An 18,915-nucleotide genomic window follows, 5' to 3' on the forward strand; every position below is an offset into this window, starting at 1 on the left:
TGAACTGGATAGTGAGGGAAAATGATTTCATTTGCACAAAATAGAAATATAAAGTATTTAGGAATAGAATTAATAAGAGTTAGATCTCTCCTCTGAAGGAAAGTATACATTTTTTTTCTCTAGGTACACAAAAGAAGATGAGTTAATGAAGGTGTGTCAAAAGCCAAAAAGTTTTATAATATAAAGATGTCAAGTTTTTTTCAAATAAGTTTGTGAAGGTATGTGTAAGCTTGAAAGTATGAGTGACAATAGCTGAAGATGGTGAATACATAGGAATATTTGTCTCTACAAATAATAAAACCTATTATAAAGGTGTAACAATTAAAAGTCTGGTACTAACACAAACACAGATTTTTAATGAGCAGAATGGAAAGCCTAGAAAAGCATATTTGAATATGGATTTAGTTTATGATAGTGAGTAAATCAGTGACAGAATTTCAGTAAATGAACCCAAGAGAATTGATTAAATATTGAGGAAAAAAGATAAAATATTTTGTATCAGTAGCTCAAGTAAGTTACAACTGGATGACAAATTTAAATGGAACAAATAAAGCGAACTGAAGAAGAATTAAAATATAGGTAAGTAGTTAATCAAAATGGGGAGACTTTTTTGCTCTTTTTATGCAAATGAATTAGAAGATACAACCAAAATATTAGATTTGGGAAATGTTTATTTTAAGCAAACAGTGTGATAAGAATTTGGACCTTTAAAGCAGAGAAGCATCCATCCGCATTTGGTGATTATGGAAGAAATGAAGTTATTGATGGGAAAGTTCTTAGCAACCAGGACCCAAGTTTGTGTTCCAGCGCTGCCACTCCCACGTGACAGTAGCTTTAATTTGGAGTCAGTTTCTTCATCATAAATACACTATAACTAGGAGTAATGTTCTGGATCTAATTCCTACAACCCAGTCGTTAAGCCATTAATGGCTTAAGAGCCGCTGGGGTGTGAATATTTATACCAGGGATATTGGCAAAAGCTACAAATTGGGACCCTCTCCCCTGCCTTTTGTTTTCTTTTGTTTTTAAGAGAGCCATTTACCAGCATATTACTTGAAATAAGAATAGATTTGTTAGACTAAAAAGATAATATTTTATGTATTAAATTATGTTTTGTTCCCATTGGAAATAAACAGCATCTGGTATGCTTTTCACTAACATGGAGGAATTTTGAGGTATCCTTGCCTTCTAAAGCCCACTCTCTGCTCTTGATAAGCTATATCTGTACATCAAATGATATTTTCTGTTACAACTCTCAACACACACAGCATACACATTACTTATATTTCCTTTTTTCCTCTTCACATTAGTTGCTTTCAAATGTACGGTTTTCCTCTGGATAGGTAGTTGAAAGGTCTGGTACCAACACCAGTTCAACTGACCTCACCAGAAGCTGAAATTTGCTATTTGCTCTTATTCCCCAATGCTGATTTTGCTTTTTTTGTTTACTACTTGTAATCTGTCTACCATATAAGCCAATCAGTGTTTTTGACATTTTCATTTTAATTGACTTATAAACTGTGAACTGTCTTTGAGTGTGATCCAAGTATGTTATTGTTTTAAGCTCCAGCTTGAGCTGTTGTTTATTTTCACTCTTCCCAGGCACTTTGGTTGTGGCTGACAGGGATAGGATAGGCTTGTTATTCTTTTCTTTGGCTTTTATTTTGTAAATTAATCAGCTTTATTTTTTAACATAATTTCAGGTTTACAGAAAACTTGAGTAGAATATAGTGAGTTCTCATATACCCTCCCTCCACTCCCAATTTCTGCCTTTTAGTGTGGTATGTTTGTTACCATTGATGAAATAATATTGAAACATTATTATTAACTAAAGTTTACGTTCCAGTTAACTCTTTGGGTTGCACATTCTGTAGGTTTTGACAGATGTATAATGACATGTATCTACCATATACTGTCCTACAGAGGAGTTTCACTGCCCTAAAAATACCGTGTTCCACCTATTCATTCCTCCCTTCTCCCAAGCCCTGGTAATCATTGATCTTTTTATTGATTCTTTTCCAGAATGTCATATAGTTGTTGTCATACAGTATGTAGCCTTTGCAGATTGGCTTCTTTCACTTAGAAATATACACTTAAGGTTCCTTCATGTCTTTACATAACTTGATAACTCATTTCTTTTTAGCACTGAGTGATATTTCATTGTCTGAATATATCACAGTGTATTCATTCACCTACTGAATGACAGTTTGGTTGCTTCCAAGTTTTAACAGTTATGAATAAAGCTGCTGTAAGCATCCATGTGGAGATTTTTTGTGGACATACGTCTTCAGCTCCTGTGGGTAGATACCAGGGAGCATGTTTCCTGGATCGTGTGGTAAGAATATGTTTAGTTTTGAAAAAAAATGACCGAACTATCTTTTAAAGTGTCTGTACTATTTTGCATTCCCATCAGTAATTAATGACAGTCCTTGTTGCTCCGTGTCCTCACCAGCATTTGGTGTTGTCAGTTTTGGACATTAGTCATTCTAATCAGCATGTAGTAGTGTATCATTGTTGTTTTAATTTGCAATTCCCTGAAGACATATGAGGTTGCACATCTTTTCATATGCTTATTTGCCATCTGTATGTCTTCTTCTGGTAAGGTGTATTAAATCTGGTGCCCATTTTTCACTTGTGTTGTTTGTTTTCTGGTGGTTGAGTTTTAAGAGTACTTTATGTATTTTGTATACCAGTCTTATATCAAGTATGTATTTTGCAATTTTTTTCTCCCAATCTGTGGCTTGTCTTTTCATGCCCTTAACAGTGTCTTGCAGAGCTCGAGGCTTCATTTTAATACTTTTTTTTTTCCTGGATCATGGTTTTGACTAAAAAGTCACCCGTCAAACCCAAGATCACTTAGATTTTCTCCTATCTTCTAGGGGTTTAATAGTTTTGCATTTCACATCTAGATCTGTGATCCATTTTCAGTTAATTTTTGTGGAAGGTATAAGTTCTGTATCTAGATTTTTCTTTTTTAACATGTGGATGTCTAGTTGTTCCAGCACTATTTGTGGCAAGGTCTCATTTCTTCATTGAATTGCCTTTGCTTCCTTGTCAAAGATCAGTTGATAGTATTTGTGTGGATCTGTTTCTGGGCTCTCTATTCGATACCATTGATCGGTTAGTCTGTTCTTTAGCCAGTACCATACTGTCTTGATTACTCTTGAAGTCACATCCTGTCAGTCCTCTGACATTTTTCTTCTGCTTCAATATTGTGCTGGCTGTTCTGGGTTATTTGCCTTTCCATATAAGCTTCAGAAGAAGTTTGTTGATATAGACGAATTAACTTGGGGGGTAAGCTGCTTTCTAAACTAAAAATTTTGTGTTTGCTTTTTAAAGTCAGATTTTTTTTTTTTTTTTTAAATTTTACTTTAAGTTCTGGGATACACGTGCAGAACATGCAGGTTTGTTACATAGGTATTCAAATGCCATGTTGGTTTGCTGCACCTATCAACCCGTCATCTATGTTAGGTATTTCTCCTAATGCTATCCCTCCCTTAGCCTCCCACCCTGCAACAGGCCCCAGTGTATGATGTTCCCCTCCCTGTGTCCTTTTGTTCTCATTGTTCAACTCCCACTTATGAGTGAGAACATGCGGTGTTTGGTTTTCTGTTCTTGTGTTAGTTTGCTGAGAATGTTTTCCAACTTCATCCATATCCCTGCAAAGGACATGAACACATCCTTTTTTATGGCTGCATAGTATTCCATGGTGTATTTGTGCCACATTTTCTTTACCCAGTCTATCATTGATGGACATTTGGGTTGGTTCCAAGTCTTTGCTATTGTGGACAGTGCCACAATAAACATACGTGTACATGTGTCTTTATAGTAGAATGATTTATAATCCTTTGGGTATACCCAGTAATGAGATTGCTGGGTCAAATGTTATTTCTGGTTCTAGATCCTTGAGGAATCGCCATACTGTCTTCCACAATGGTTGAACTAATTTGCAGTCCCACCAGCAGTGAAAGCGTTCCTGTTTCTCCACACCCTCTCTAGCATCTGTTGATTCCTGACTTTTTAATGATTGCCATTCTAACTGGTGTGAGATGGTATCTGATTGTAAAGTCACAGATATTTTTTACTTTTGTTCTTGTTCCAAAGCCTTTACCTTCTACTTTTTCTTTTGTAGGTAGTCATCAAAATTTTTATTATTAGACAATATGGTGTATAAATAATAATTATAATACTAAGCAATTGTATGTTATGTAAAAATTTCTGTTATGTAAATCTATTTATAAATATATGCATATAATATGTATGTACCTATGTAAGTTTGTGGCTATGAAGTAGTAGCCCAAAGATTTTTTTTTTTAAATCCTTAAATACCTCTTCTTGGGGATGAGGAAGCTAGAGGCAGCTTCCACAGTCTTCACTGTGGTTATTTTAGACCACATCTACCTGTAGGGATTTTTAAAATACCCCAATTGTTGAGAACCAGTGTGTATTTTGAGGGCTGTTACTATTCAGAATGTTGTGTATAAAAGCATAATGGAGTCAGAAAAAAGCTGAGATCTGCTGCTGTAATGAACTCAAACACACCTAATTGTAAGAATTATACATTATTTCTCTTCTCACTTTTCTCTTCTTTTTGACTGAATTTAAATTTATTTTGTAATGGTTTAGGAGTCTCATCAGCGTGAAAAAGACAATTGTTTTATTAAATATACTAAATACAGTGCTATGGAGAGCGTAAGCCATCCAAAAATACTGATATTTAGTTTTTATTTGAGCTTTAAGAGACAGAGCAGGAATGCTAACTTTTAGATTCCCAAATTTTAATTATTCAGGTCCTGGTTTATTCTTATTATTAGCAGTTAGAGTTTAGTAGATTTATATTCCAAGTATGTTTAATACGACATGAGGTTTTTCCAGTTTGTAATTCAATGCTTGAATTGCAGTCTTAAGACTTAACAGTTATGTCTTTCTTCTCTCATAGGCTTACATAAATCTTTCAAAATTTTGGGTTAGCATGTAGAGAAATATTACAACTTAGCATTATAAGGTATTTAATGCAAGCAGTCAGGTAACTTAAGTTAATCTAGTTATATGGAAGCTAGCCTTTCTTCTTCTGCTTGGAGTGATCATCCCTGTTTCTCTCCTATTAGCAGAAAATGAAAAGAATTCACATGTCTTTACTAAGGCTGAACATTATGACGAAATATAAAGTTGAGGGGGACAACTTTGATGAAAAATGTTACCTGATTTTTATTTGTGTTTAGAATATTAATGAAATTAAATATTACCAGACTCCTCCATTTTATTGTTTGTAACTTGTTTGCTCATGTCCTTGTCCTTATTTCAGTTTGGGGATATGGGTGTTTTGCTAGTTGATTTCATCGCAGCTTTGTGTGTAGAAACAAAAGTGATTAACTGTGTGTTTATTATATGCTCACATATTTTTTCCTGCTGTCTAATTTTACTTTGGTTTTATATACATACTCTTAGGATCTTTACTCACCTAATACTGTATTTTGAACACTTTCCTGTGCCATTTGGTATTTTTTGATAATGTAATTTCAAAGATCTGTTTAGCATTCTGTTTATATTAGATTATAAAAATAATTTATTTTGAATAAAATAAAATTTGAAATTTAGTTTGAAATTTCAATCAGTAGATTCATTCATTATTACTTTTTTATATTAATGATTTCAACAAGCATTTATTAAACATCTACGAAGAAATAAAATTTAAATAAATCATTTAATCAAAAACATTTGTTTTTTCCGTAAAAATTTGAGTTATCAAATGAAATATTTTTATCTTGACAGATAACTTGTAAGTAAAGGTTTGCCTAAAATTTTTGGCTTTATTGGCAAATTTTTTAATGTATGCAATTATGATACCTAGGAATATTTGGTTATGCTTTATTTTTAAGAAAGTAACAGTAAAGGCAAGTTACTTGTGAACTCATTTTAAGTAGTTTTTTTCTTTGTAGGAAAAATGTTTAAAGGCTAAAGTGTCATTTTAAAAGTTTTTACTTCATTAAAATTTAGAATTGAAGTACTAGGTTAGTTACAAGGTCCTTGTTTAGTTACATTTACTGTGAAGTTAAAGCTAGAGAAACTTTGTAACTGTTAAAACCTTATGAATCTTAATTAAAGGAAAAGATATAGTTTGTATCCACTACCTTAAATTATAGTACTCTTAATGATCCAAAATAATTTTTTAAAAATTTGAGAGCTCTTCTTTTTTTCCACAATGACATTTGTTAACAGATTCCCTCTTTGATAATACACAATGTTGGATCATGAAACAGAGTAAACAAACAGGTCATTGTTTAAAATAATATACATTGTGTTCAGAGGACTATGAGTTTTTGTTTTGAGTTGTTTTATTATATAATTTTAGTTCTAGAATACAGTACATAATGTATTTTAACTTGATATGATACAAAGATACTTATTTTAGATATAATATTACCAGTTTGTGATATTCTTTAGATTACTTTTACAGATTTGTGTGTTTTGACCTATGTGGTAGACTAGGTTTTTTTTAATTTGACAGAAAAAGTTTTTAATAAGTTTTGAATTTATGTATTTAGAACAAATTTATTATCCTATAGTTATATACACATAGACGCAAACACAGGAAGTCAGTATTTAAGTAATTGTGTTCTGCTTCCTCTTTAAAGGAAGGGGTTCAAGGGCAGTCTCTGGAGTTCAGGTTGAGGTGGAGAAGCACAGACTTGCAGATTCTCCATGAATATTCTAAGCTGAAAAAGGCAACATAAGCTGAAGTTAGAGGATATGGGATCAACATATCAACATATGGGATCGATATGGAGGTGACTGGAAAACTTGTATATAGGAAGTCAAGTAGGCTGCCCAGGCAGTCAGAAGAACAGAGTAGGTGAAGCCACACAGCATGCAGTGGTGTGTCTTCTTTTGGGGCCAAGCCTGATGCAGCTTACTATTTGCCAGCACCGTGTCATCTCCATCTGAGTAAATGGCACCACTATCCTTTGAGTGATTCAAGTAAAAATGCTGTGAGTCATCGTTAGTTCCCTTCTCTCACTTCACTGATTAACCCACTAATATATGACAAGTCTTAAATACTTTTCTTTGTTTCCTGTGCTGTTGCCATCCTCTTAGTCCAAGCTGCGATTATCTCACCTGGATTTCTGTAATGGCTTCCCTGGGTCTACGTTTTTCCTCTTTCAATCCATTCTCCAGAGGTGCCAGAGAGATTTTTATAAAGAGAAAGCCAGATCCTATCCCTCTCCATATTAATGCTTTCCACTGAATTTTAATTGCATTTGGAATAAAATCTAATTTTCTTACAAAGTTCTTAATTGTTTTCTGTGACTTGCTCCCTGACTACTGATTCTGACCTTATCGCATATCCCCTTCCACCTCTGCTTCTTCCCTTGAGCGCCAGCCATACTGGTCTTTCTGTTTTTTAACCAGGCACATTTAGTCTTGTGTTTTCTGTTCCTGGTGCTTTGTCTTGCTCCCTCATTTTAAAAATCATTTAGGGCCGGGCGCGGTGGCTCAAGCCTGTAATCCCAGCACTTTGGGAGGCCGAGACGGGCAGATCACAAGGTCAGGAGATTGAGACCATCCTGGCTAACACGGTGAAACCCCGTCTCTACTAAAAAATACAAAAAACTAGCCGGGCGAGGTGGCGGGCGCCTGTAGTCCCAGCTACTTGGGAGGCTGAGGCAGGAGAATGGCGGGAACCCGGGAGGCGGAGCTTGCAGTGAGCTGAGATCTGGCCACTGCACTCCAGCCTGGGCGACAGAGCGAGACTCCGTCTCAAAAAAAAAAAAAAAAAAGGAAAAAAGAAAAATCATTTAGGCCTGAGTTTAAATGTAGCTTCTGCAGTGAGGTCTTCACTGAGCATATTTTCCAAAGTAGTGTTGTTTTTCAGTTCCCCAGTCCCATTCCTGTTTCATTTATTCACATCTGTTTTATTTCCTTTATTGCATTTGACTCTCTGATTAGAATCCATTCATTCATTCAGTAAATACTGTGCACCTAATCTATGTTAGGCATTGTTCTAGATACTTGGGATTTACCGTGAACAACAACAACAAAAACAAAAAGAGAACCCCTGTTCTTACTTTCACATTAGTAGGATGGAGAGAGAAACAGTACATAATATACATGATATGTAATTAAATTATAAATATGTTAGTATGTTAGAAAGTGACAAGTGAAATAGACAAAATGGACTATGGTAGAGGAGACTGGGAGAACTGGTTGAGGGTTAGAGGCAGCTTACAAAGGAAATAGGGTAGCTATGGTAGGCCTCTTAAGTTGATTATTAAAGTGGAGTTCTTTTGTTTCTTTTACTTTTAGCTTCAGCACCGGTCAGCAAAGTGAATAAGTACTGTGCTTCTTCCAACTTTCATTCCACTTGGGGAGAAAAGAACATCATCATGTCAAACATTACGATTGACCCAGATGTCAAACCTGGGGAATATGTCATCAAGAGCCTTTTCGCAGAATTTGCTGTTCAAGCTGAAAAGAAAATTGAAGTTGTAATGGCTGAACCCTTGGTGAGTAGAGCTGACCTATAAATCTGAAATATTTTCTTGACTTTTGTATTAGCCACTATAATACAGATTTTTCAAAGGAAATAATATACTTGAAAAAATATTAAGGGATAGTGGTGATATAGAAAGCTGTACCGACTTTAGAATCCACTTTGATAAGTTACTGCAGGTCACAAAAGAACAAAAAGGAACTTCAACAGTGGGAATTGTAGAAACAGATAAAACATAGGAAATCAAGGAAAATTAGGATATACTGTGAGTTAACACTAAGATCACAGCCAAACTTATAATAAAGAAGAGAACATATTTTTACATGTGTATTGTGTGAGACATACTTGGAGAATGTGAGAAGCTCTATTTGATTAGAGCCTATGATGAGGAGGAAGGAAGAGAAAGACTGTAAACAAATATGAGTCAGTTTCTGAAGAGCTGTGAATGCTATTGTGATGGATTATATGGTGGTTGAACAATAGAGGGAGAAAACATTGAGAGCAGAGACTATTTAGCTATTGTACATAGTTCAGGCTGGAATGAAAGGGATCTTGAACTATGGTATTAAAAGTAGAAAAGGTTACAGAAGAAAGTAAGAGAATTAACAGAAGTAAAAATTAGTAGGACTTGACAAGTAAATAGGGGGCATTTTGAGTGAAAGTTAAGGGTTAAAGATGTTCTGGAGTGTTAGTAAAGTTGATAATATATTTACTTTGGTAAAGTACACAGGAATATCTTTGGGTACAAAAGGTGGATAAAATAATTTTTCGTTTGTGTACCTTAAACTTGAGATACTGGTAATCTCACCACATGGAATTAGTTGCTTGATTGGTAGTTGGAAGTTCTTTTTGAGAACTCAAGAGATGGTAACTAGAACTACAGATTTTGGTATCATCTATATGAGGGTGTAAATTGAAGCCACAAGAGCAGACGATGATTTCAAGGGAAAGAAAATATAGAATTATTATTGCCAATAATGTAGAGCAGCAGAGTACAATGAACATTGAGAGAAGTGGTTATTGGATTTGGAAATAAGCAGAAATAAAACAGAACAGTTTTACCTTCTTGATATAACTACAGGAAGTAACTTTAACTCTCTGCCACCTTATAGAGGCGACAGTTTAGGTTACTCTTTGGGCTAGAAGGAAGTGAGTATGTGATGTACTAAGAACACAGTGTAGGTTCGATGTAGGATGATGGTAATTAAGAGGAAGGTGAAGGATGTAACAGCTGAAACTCACTCCTTACACAACTGAATTAGGGATAGCTATTCACCACCAATTTGAGATTCAGAGGGTTTGTTACGGCTGACTAAGGAGTTAGGCACAATAATATATTGGCTTTAGAACCTGTATACTTGCTCAGCCTGTTACAGTTCCTTAAAAGGATGAGAGAGGGAAACAACAGAAGGGAGGATAGGGCAGGAAGAAAGTTGAAGGTGGTATTGTCAGTGCTCTTATTTTCTTAGTGAAGTAGCCTTGAAATTGCTGTGAAGGTGAGTTTCTTCCCAGTGATTAAGTAGAGAAAACTACTCTGAGGAAAGCGTCTATGAAATAATGTGTTCTGGTATCTAATACATTATAATAGCCAAATGTATATTTCAAAATTGTGCAGATATTTATATTCAATTTAAATCATCCCATGATTGCTTTCCACATAACAAATTATTTTTGTACTAATGTATATATATTTGTGTATATTGTATAATGTATATATAGTATATATATAGACAGCATATACATTATTAATATAAAGTTCTGTTTTAGAAGTAAGGATTGCAAAAGCCTATAGCATGAGTTCATGATTATAAGATTTGATTATAAATATGCTTAAGCTACAGAGTGTTAGTTTTCTTTTTCAGTGGTCTCTGAATTACAAGATAAATTACTACACTAGTAATTTAAACAGCATACAGTAAGAAAGGGAACAACTTTAAAAAACTCTAAGAATTTATTATGGAAAATGTCAAACATATATAAAACTATTATGATATAATGAACACTTGGGACCCATCACCTGTCCTCAGCAATTTTCAAGCCACAGAGCACATTTTAAAAACACTTTCTTTTATAAAATATTTTATAGTAGTATCATGTGATACAGTCCTACCAGTTCTCAAATTTTATATATATAAAATATTTATATAAATATATAAAAATATATTTATTTATAATATGTATTGTATTATATTTATATAATATATTATTTGTAAATATATAAAATATATATAATATATTTAAATATATTTAAATATCTATAAATATACATAATATATTTAAATATATATATATACATAATATATTTAAATATATATATATATATATTTTTTTTTTTTTTTTGGAGAGACAGGGTCTTGCTGTGTCTCCCAGGCTGGAGTTCAGTGGCGCAATGTTGGCTTACTGCAACCTTTGCCTCCCAGGCTCCAGCAGTCCTCCCATCCCAGTCTCCTGAGTTGCTGGGACTACAGGCATGTGCCACCACACCTGGCTAATTTTTGTGTTTTTGTAGAGATGAGATCTCACCCAAGCTGGTCTCAAACTCCTGGGCTCAAGTGATTCATCTGCCTTGGTCTCCCAAAGTCCTGGGATTATAGACCCACCACTTCTGGCCATATTATATATTCTCATTCCAAACTTCCCATATATTCCCTCTAACTTAGTCATCCTCCCCTAAGCTAAATGAATATGTATTTTACTGTAATAATTTGTACATACTTATAGATTATGATGATATCATGTTATGGTTAATTGCTTACATGTTTATCTTCTCTGATGTGTGTTACTTGATACCAGAAACCAGGTCTCTCTTATCTCTGTATCTGCAGCACTGCTTGTGGTGGTGGGTACTCAGTAGAGGGTTTTTGTTAAATATTTGTATTTTAATGAATGTATCCTTAAGAAGCATTGCTGTGGTGTGTGCCTTTTGTTTTTCTAATAATAATAATAATGTCTTTATTCTAGCCAGAGCTTCCAATAGTTCTTTCAGAATAGCCTGATGCTATTCATTTATTTTATTAGCTAATTCATTTATTTAATAGTTAATTTTAGAGACATCTGTTACGTAATCTGAGATTATAAAATTATGATTAATAGTGGTGAGGATTTAATCAGAACGTAGATGTTTCTACTCTGCCATCACAAATAGAAGACATTGCTGCTCACTCTTCCTGACACAGCAGGAAAACCCCCAAATCACTATCATATTTTACAGATTTTACCCCTTACACTCGTATATACCAAGATAATTTCTTCTTATCTAGAGCAGAGTGCCAGCTTTGTTTTTAATTTATGTCCAGGTCTGGGTAAATTGGGAATCCATAGCTTCAAGATTAGATAATGAAAAACATTTAATCTAATATTGTCACAATGTTTACAATATAGCTTCAAATGCTTTTATTGGAATTTCATTTATTTTGAAATTTATTCTGTACCCTTTTAGGTAATAAACAACCATCTAAGATGATTCTCTGGGTTCTCGAATGAAAGTCTTACACAGTCACTTTATAGAAAATAGCATCCAGGGCTTGTCAGATACAAGGAGGCTGGCCTTGCTCATGGTCACTCAGATAGTAGGTTTCAAAAAAAGCACAAATGTGAATGGCTTTTGCTGAAAGAATTTAATCTACCACTAAAATGAGAGAATTGGCTTTTTCATTCTCATATTAGAAACCATAATAAAAGGAGATTAAGGAAGCCAAAAGACTCAAAGATTAGCTGATTTGGATTTTTAGTCACAATTTCATTTTCATTTTAGAAGGAAGATTCAAGAAGGGCAATCATTGATTGAAATGGCAACTTGCAGGCTATGCAGTCCAGTATCTTAGGTCCTTTCTTCCTAAAGGAGATGGATCAGTCCTTGGTAATAACCTAGGCATATCCAAGTTTATCTATTAATCTTTTAGATTGCTGTGGGCTAGAAAAGGAAATAGAAGAAAAGCCATTTACCCATCTTCTTCTGATTTAGACCTTATGTTTTGATTTAGGCCCAGCATTTTAAAAACTCTTAAAATTTTCACTATTTTTTAAGAGTGTATATATATATGTGTATTATATATATATATATAATATATGTGTATATATTATATATATGCATATATGTATATATGTGTATATATGTATATGTGTGTGTGTATATGTGTGTGTGTGTGTGTATATATGTATTTTAAAGGGTTTCTTCTCCCTGTATGGTCAGTTTCCTCCAAACTGCATTTTTCTGCTGGTTTTACCTTCTCCTCACATGTTTATTTTAACTTGTTATATTTTTAAGAATGAAGCACAGTTGATTGGAAGTCCAGTGTACACAGAAGAGCCTTTTTGACTTATGATCTTCTGTGTATTACTATCAATGGACCATCAGTGTCAGATCTTTTTTGGGGGACTTGTCAGAGTCCCCAAATAAGGTACCTGCAGTACTCTGAATGGGAGAGTTTAGGCTTTAGCTGCAAGCATTCTGGGGAACTAGACTCAGAAGATAACTGGGGTTTTTGATACTTGGTATATATATTCTTGCTTAACCTCCCTGTCTTCAGTGTGGTACCTCTTCAACCATTGTATGCCCCAGTCAGTATCGTTGTATTTTGTCCTTTCCTAAGAAAGGCAATTCCTCTGAAGGTAAGGTGAAAGGGAGGGTCTAAATCTTTCCTCAACAACCTTTTTAAAACAATCTTTCAACCAGTCCTCTTATTTTTATCCTCACCTTTAGCCATACTTTCAGAGTACCCAAGTTCTCCAATTCCTGAGCCTTCTGGGTAGTTCTAAAGCATCAATTGGGTTATCTTTCCTTTGCTCTCTGTGGGGCAAGCTCACTCACTCTCTGGTTGTGCCTCAAGTGTCATCTTCTCTATGATCATGTTATCTGAAATTTCAGTCCCCATTTCTACTTCCTATCCTAAATCTGTCTAACATAACATACACTACTTTTACTCTCTAATTAGACTGTCAGCTCTATAAGAGTGTGAGTTATTTTCCGTTTTGTTTGTGGCTATATCTCCAGAACCTAGAACAGTGTCTGGCATACTGTGAACCCAGTAAATAATTTGGATGAATGAGTGAATGACTGACTGAATGAACAGACTGCCGACTTTCCCCTTTGCTTACTCAGGAGTCACCGTTGTTTTGTGAGATAATTAGTTATGATCTTCTCTGCTTTTCACCTCCTCTCCCATCCTTTTTGTTCTTTTGTATTAGCCCTTATAAAAATTATTTCACTGTTCTGTTTTAGGATAGAAGGTTGGCTATAAAAGTGTTCAACCTGTCATCTCCAATTACAGATTACTGAAATATTTCAGTGTCATTGTTATGGTTTCAAAATTTTTCCAAAAATTATCTTGCTTTCTCTGGAAGCTACATATTGCTGTTGGTATCCTACATATGCACTACATGTAGAATTAAATTATAAAATACAGGATTGTGAGCCTTGGAATCATTATTATAATGTATAATATTATACATTATAATACTGTATAATATAAAGTATTATAATATTTTATAACTATAATATAATATATAATACTTTTATTATTATGAAAATACTATAAAAAGTAGAAATAGTTTTATTTTTTTATTTATTTATTTTTTTTTTTTGAGACGGAGTCTCGCTCTGTCGCCCGGGCTGGAGTGCAGTGGCCGGATCTCAGCTCACTGCAAGCTCCGCCTCCCGGGTTTACGCCATTCTCCTGCCTCAGCCTCCCAAGTAACTGGGACTACAGGCGCCCGCCATCTCGCCCGGCTAGTTTTTTGTATTTTTTAGTAGAGACGGGGTTTCACCGTGTTCGCCAGGATGGTCTCGATCTTCTGACCTCGTGATCCACCCGTCTCGGCCTCCCAAAGTGCTGGGATTACAGGCTTGAGCCACCGCGCCCGGCCAGAAATAGTTTTAAAGGTTATATAATGAAAACATCTAATCACTGTCAACAGTTTTTAGTCTACCAGTTTTTCATGTCTATTACTTATCCATCTCTGTAGCACCTGCCACCTTTAAAAACTTTTTATTCTTTACATTTAAAAATTTTTAATCTTAAAAATAATTGACATATAATAATTGCAGATCTCATGGGAGTACATAGGGATGTGGTAATACGTATGGTGATCAGACCAGGCTAATTAGCATATCCATATCTCAAGTGTTTATCATTTTGTTTGTTTTGGGACATTCAATATCCTCCTCCTCCTACCATAGCTATTTGAAACTATATAGTGTATTATTGTTACTATAGTCATCCTGCAGTGGTAGAGAACACTAGAAATTATTCCCCCCACTCTAGTCGTAATTTTGTATTCTTTAACAAATCTCTGTGCCTGTCTTTTCCCTATCCCTCCCAACCTCTCGTATTCTTTGTTCTATTTTTTTTTTACTTATATGAAATCACCTTTAAACACACACACACACACACACGCGTGCAAATGAAGGGGAGATATATATAAAATACACATTTTTTCTATACCCAGATATTTTTATTTTAACAATGTAAATTGGAGATTATTATATATCAGCCAATATAAATCTCATTCTTTCTGACAGTCGAATATTATGTATATAGTTTTAAATCAGTCTCTATTGATAGGCAATTTTGGTTTGAGGCTGCTTTAAAGAAATGCTATAGGACATATTGCTGTATACACATCTTTGCATTCATTTATGTTAGTGTAGAGAATAATTTTACTTTTTAGTTGTTTTTGATGAGTAACATAGACAATAAACGTTTTTTAATAGTTTGTCTTTTAAAAATACTAACGTATTGAGGCCGGGCATGGTGACTCACACCTGTAACCCTAGCACTTTGGGAGGCTGAGATGCGTGGATTACCCGAGGTCAGGAGTTCGAGACCAGCCTGGCCAACATGGTGAAACCCCATCTCTACTAAAAATACAAAAATTAGCTGGACGTGGTAGTGGGCACCTGTAATCCCAGGTACTGAGGAAGTGAGGCAGAAGAATCACTTAAACCCAGGAGGCAGAGGTTGCAGTAAGCCGAGATCGTGCCATTGCACTCCAATCTAAGTGAAAGTTTTTTTATTAAAAAAAAAAAACTTACATATTGAAAGACAGTACATCTACTTGAGCAAGCATTAGGGCATCCTCAACTACACTATAATGAACCTAAGAAGTTAATACGAAGTCTTTGATTAGTAATTTATATTTAGTGTAGTATATTTCTTCATGTTTTCTGTTTGTTTTTAATTGATGATAACGTATCCTTTTGCATTCAAAAATCATTTCTGAGTTCTTATGGAAAAAACAGCCCACCCCCATTTTCTGCTTCAGGAAAAGCTCTGTGAGGATGTCACATCTTCAGAAATCTTTCAGGAAGTATGGATTTGTTATGAAACAAATAAATGTTAAATATAAGGCAACAGTGTATTTCTGAAAAGTTTATCACTCTCTCTTACTCTTCTAGTTGGCTATAACTGTGTTGAATAAATATGCTACATGAGTAATAAACTAATTGAATCAGCAGTCCTCACAATATTAAAGCTCTTTAGACTTAATATTTATAGTGAAAAAAGGGGATCAACTAAATCAAATAAGTTAGAAAGAAACTGCTTGCTGTATTCCCTACCCCCAATCTTAGATACATAGTTCACATTAGAACAGTAAAATCCCTTTTTAAAAAAGCTCAGATTTTTCAGTATAGTCACTTTTAGAAACAGTGTTCTACAGGACTTATTATGGGACATACTCACTGTTTTACTGAAGTGTTAGAGCTAGTTAATTGAACATATATTAGTTTATTGTACAGAATCCTTATGTTGCATGTGAATGGTGTGCAGTTTGATTTTAGAGATAAATGTCTTGTCCTACAATATAGCTGACCAAATGTGCTTGACCTGAGAAGCCCAAGTGCTAAAGTTGTTCTCCAAATCTCACCTTATTAAGAAAGTAGCGGTAATGTGGCTTCAGGTGTAATCAAACATTATTCTCTTAAGTTAGATTGGGAATTTTTGTTTCAATGGTAAATACATTTGTGATTTTGTTTTCATAAAGATTAATCATACATGAGAGAAAAAAATGGGGACTATTGGATAGAGAAGCTTCATAAATCTCTTATATATTTATTTCAGAGAATGACTTTTTCTGTGATATGTATTTAATATAAATTTCAATTAAAATACATGATATAGACAGTTTAGAAAATCATCCTGAAAATCTCGACAGAAAAACCAACTATCATGTATTTATAAACATAATCACAAACATCTCTTGTGAATATATATATAGTAACCCTATGTGGGGCAGCCAGCGAGGCAAGTAGGTAGAAAGACTGACAAAAAGAATCACATCATACATGCTATTTTAAGTTAAACTAATTATAATGGTTTAATTAATTTGATTAATTATGTTTATCAATTAGCTGATATAATTTAGTTATAATTGTTAATTTTGTTTAAATTAACAGAACATAAAACTAAAATGAAAATGATTTAATTTTTACATTCAGATAATGTTTTTGTTACAGAGCGAATAGTTCTTAAGATATCTTTAAAGTTAAATATAAACATAAGCATACATTTACACATGTATACATAAAACACACACACGCATAGAGAGAGAGGTTTATTGACAAACAGATTTGACAATGAGGAAATTAAACCACCTCACTTCTCCATACTTCCTGGTTTTTGTTGAGGTATATTGTTATTTTAATGTTTTAAAACACTTTTATTCTGTAACCATAATTTTCGTGGCTATATTGTATTCTATAATTAAATGGATTTGCTGGATACCACCAAGTACCAGCAGCAACCCTCGAGTTTAAGGATGAGAACAAGTCATCTGTGTTCTTTGTAGAAAACTCAGAAAATGAAAATGAAGTTAATAATGGTGTAATGAAAAATGACTTATAATTGTGCTTTACATATTAATGTATGATATATATATTCCTAGAGTTTTAAATTTATATGTATTAACTGCCATAGATACATACTTTCTTTCCTTTTATCTGTTATTCTCTAATTTATATATTGAGAACATTCTGGTCAATCTATAAATTTATGTCTATCTGTTACTTAACTGACTACACAATATTCTAATACAATTGTCCCTTGGTGTCCATGGGGGATTGTGCCAAGACCTCCCTTGGATACCAAAATTCATGAATGCTCAAGTCCCTTATATAACATGGCATGATATTTGCATATAACCTATGCACATCCTCCCATATACTTTAAATCATCTCTGGATTGCTTATAAGATATCATGCAATGTAAATGCTATAGAAATAGTTGTTATACCATATTGTTTAGGGAATAATGACACAAGTCTGTACATGTTCAGTACAGATGCAATTTTATTTTATTTTTTACTGCTTTTAATCCAAGGTTGGTTGAATCCATGGATGCATAACTCAAGGATATGGAAGGCCAACTGCTTAAGAATATGCCATGACTTATTGACCCAAAGTTTTATTGTTGTACATTGACGTTGCTTCTCATTTTTTCCATTGATAGTGAATGTCCTTCTATACACTTTTTTGCAAATGTGTGTACATTTTTTCCCTGGGACATGTTCTTTTCTTGAGTCAAAGAGGAGATTAAATTAGAAATTATGTTTGTATTGTTTAGGGTTCTCCAGAGAAGTGGAACCAATAGGGTGTGTGTTTGTATGTATGTAGAAAGAGAGATTGATTTATTATAGATTACAAGGAATTGGCTCATATGATTTCAGAGGCTCAGAAGTCCCAAAATCTGCAGTCAACAAGCAGGGGACCCAAGAGAAACAATGGTGGAGTTCCAGTCTGAATTTGAAGGCTTGAGAACCAGGAGAGCCCATGATATAACTTCTGTCTGAAAGCCAGCACACTCAAAACCCAAGAAGAACTGACGTTTCACTTTGAGTCTGTAGGCAGAGAAAGACGGATGTCCTAGCTCAAGTCAGTCATGCAGGAGGAATTCCCTCTTACTCATGGGAAGGTCACCCCTTTTGTTCTGTTCAGGCCTTCAGCTGACTGGATGAAACCTACCCACATAGGGGAAGGCAATCTGCTTTACTCAGTCTCCTGATTCGCATTTTAATCTCATCCACAGATACTCTCACAAACACATCCAGAATAATGTTTAATCAAATATCTGGGAACCCCATGGCCCGGTCAAGTTGATATGTAAAATTAGCATTACAGTATCCAGTATCCATCTTAACTTTTATTAGTCCAAGATTTTCTTTACTCCCACTTTCTCTCAACCCATTGCAAGATAGCATCATAGTCCATTTCTTCAGTCTCCTGTTTTCTACTGGGTGGAAGCCTCTTTATGTACCAATGGTGATTTTTCTATACTAATTTTAGACAGTGATGTAGACTAACCCCTTTTGGGCATTTCCTCATACAAGCAAGAATGAGTACATATGCAGATGAGAGAGGGTAGAGAGACTTTAGTATCTGTTATGCCCCCTAGACTCAGTGGTTGAAGGATAGAGGGTCTTGCTTTCCA

At 34.3% G+C, this 18,915-nt stretch overlaps 1 protein-coding gene across 2 annotated transcripts in view; it reads left to right on the top strand.

Moving 5' to 3' along the window:
- The window catches only part of FRYL (FRY like transcription coactivator), a 285,169-nt gene that overhangs the window by 127,547 nt on the left and 138,707 nt on the right, over window positions 1-18,915 (top strand). For both annotated transcript variants that reach the window (XM_025385755.1, XM_025385754.1), the window contains one exon: window positions 8,305-8,504. In XM_025385755.1, the coding sequence (XP_025241540.1) occupies window positions 8,385-8,504 (120 nt within the window). In that variant the 5' untranslated portion in view covers window positions 8,305-8,384. The remainder of the gene's footprint in view (window positions 1-8,304; window positions 8,505-18,915) is intronic.

Source organism: Theropithecus gelada, chromosome 5 (genome assembly GCF_003255815.1).
Source record: "Theropithecus gelada isolate Dixy chromosome 5, Tgel_1.0, whole genome shotgun sequence".
Taxonomy (NCBI): domain Eukaryota; kingdom Metazoa; phylum Chordata; class Mammalia; order Primates; family Cercopithecidae; genus Theropithecus; species Theropithecus gelada.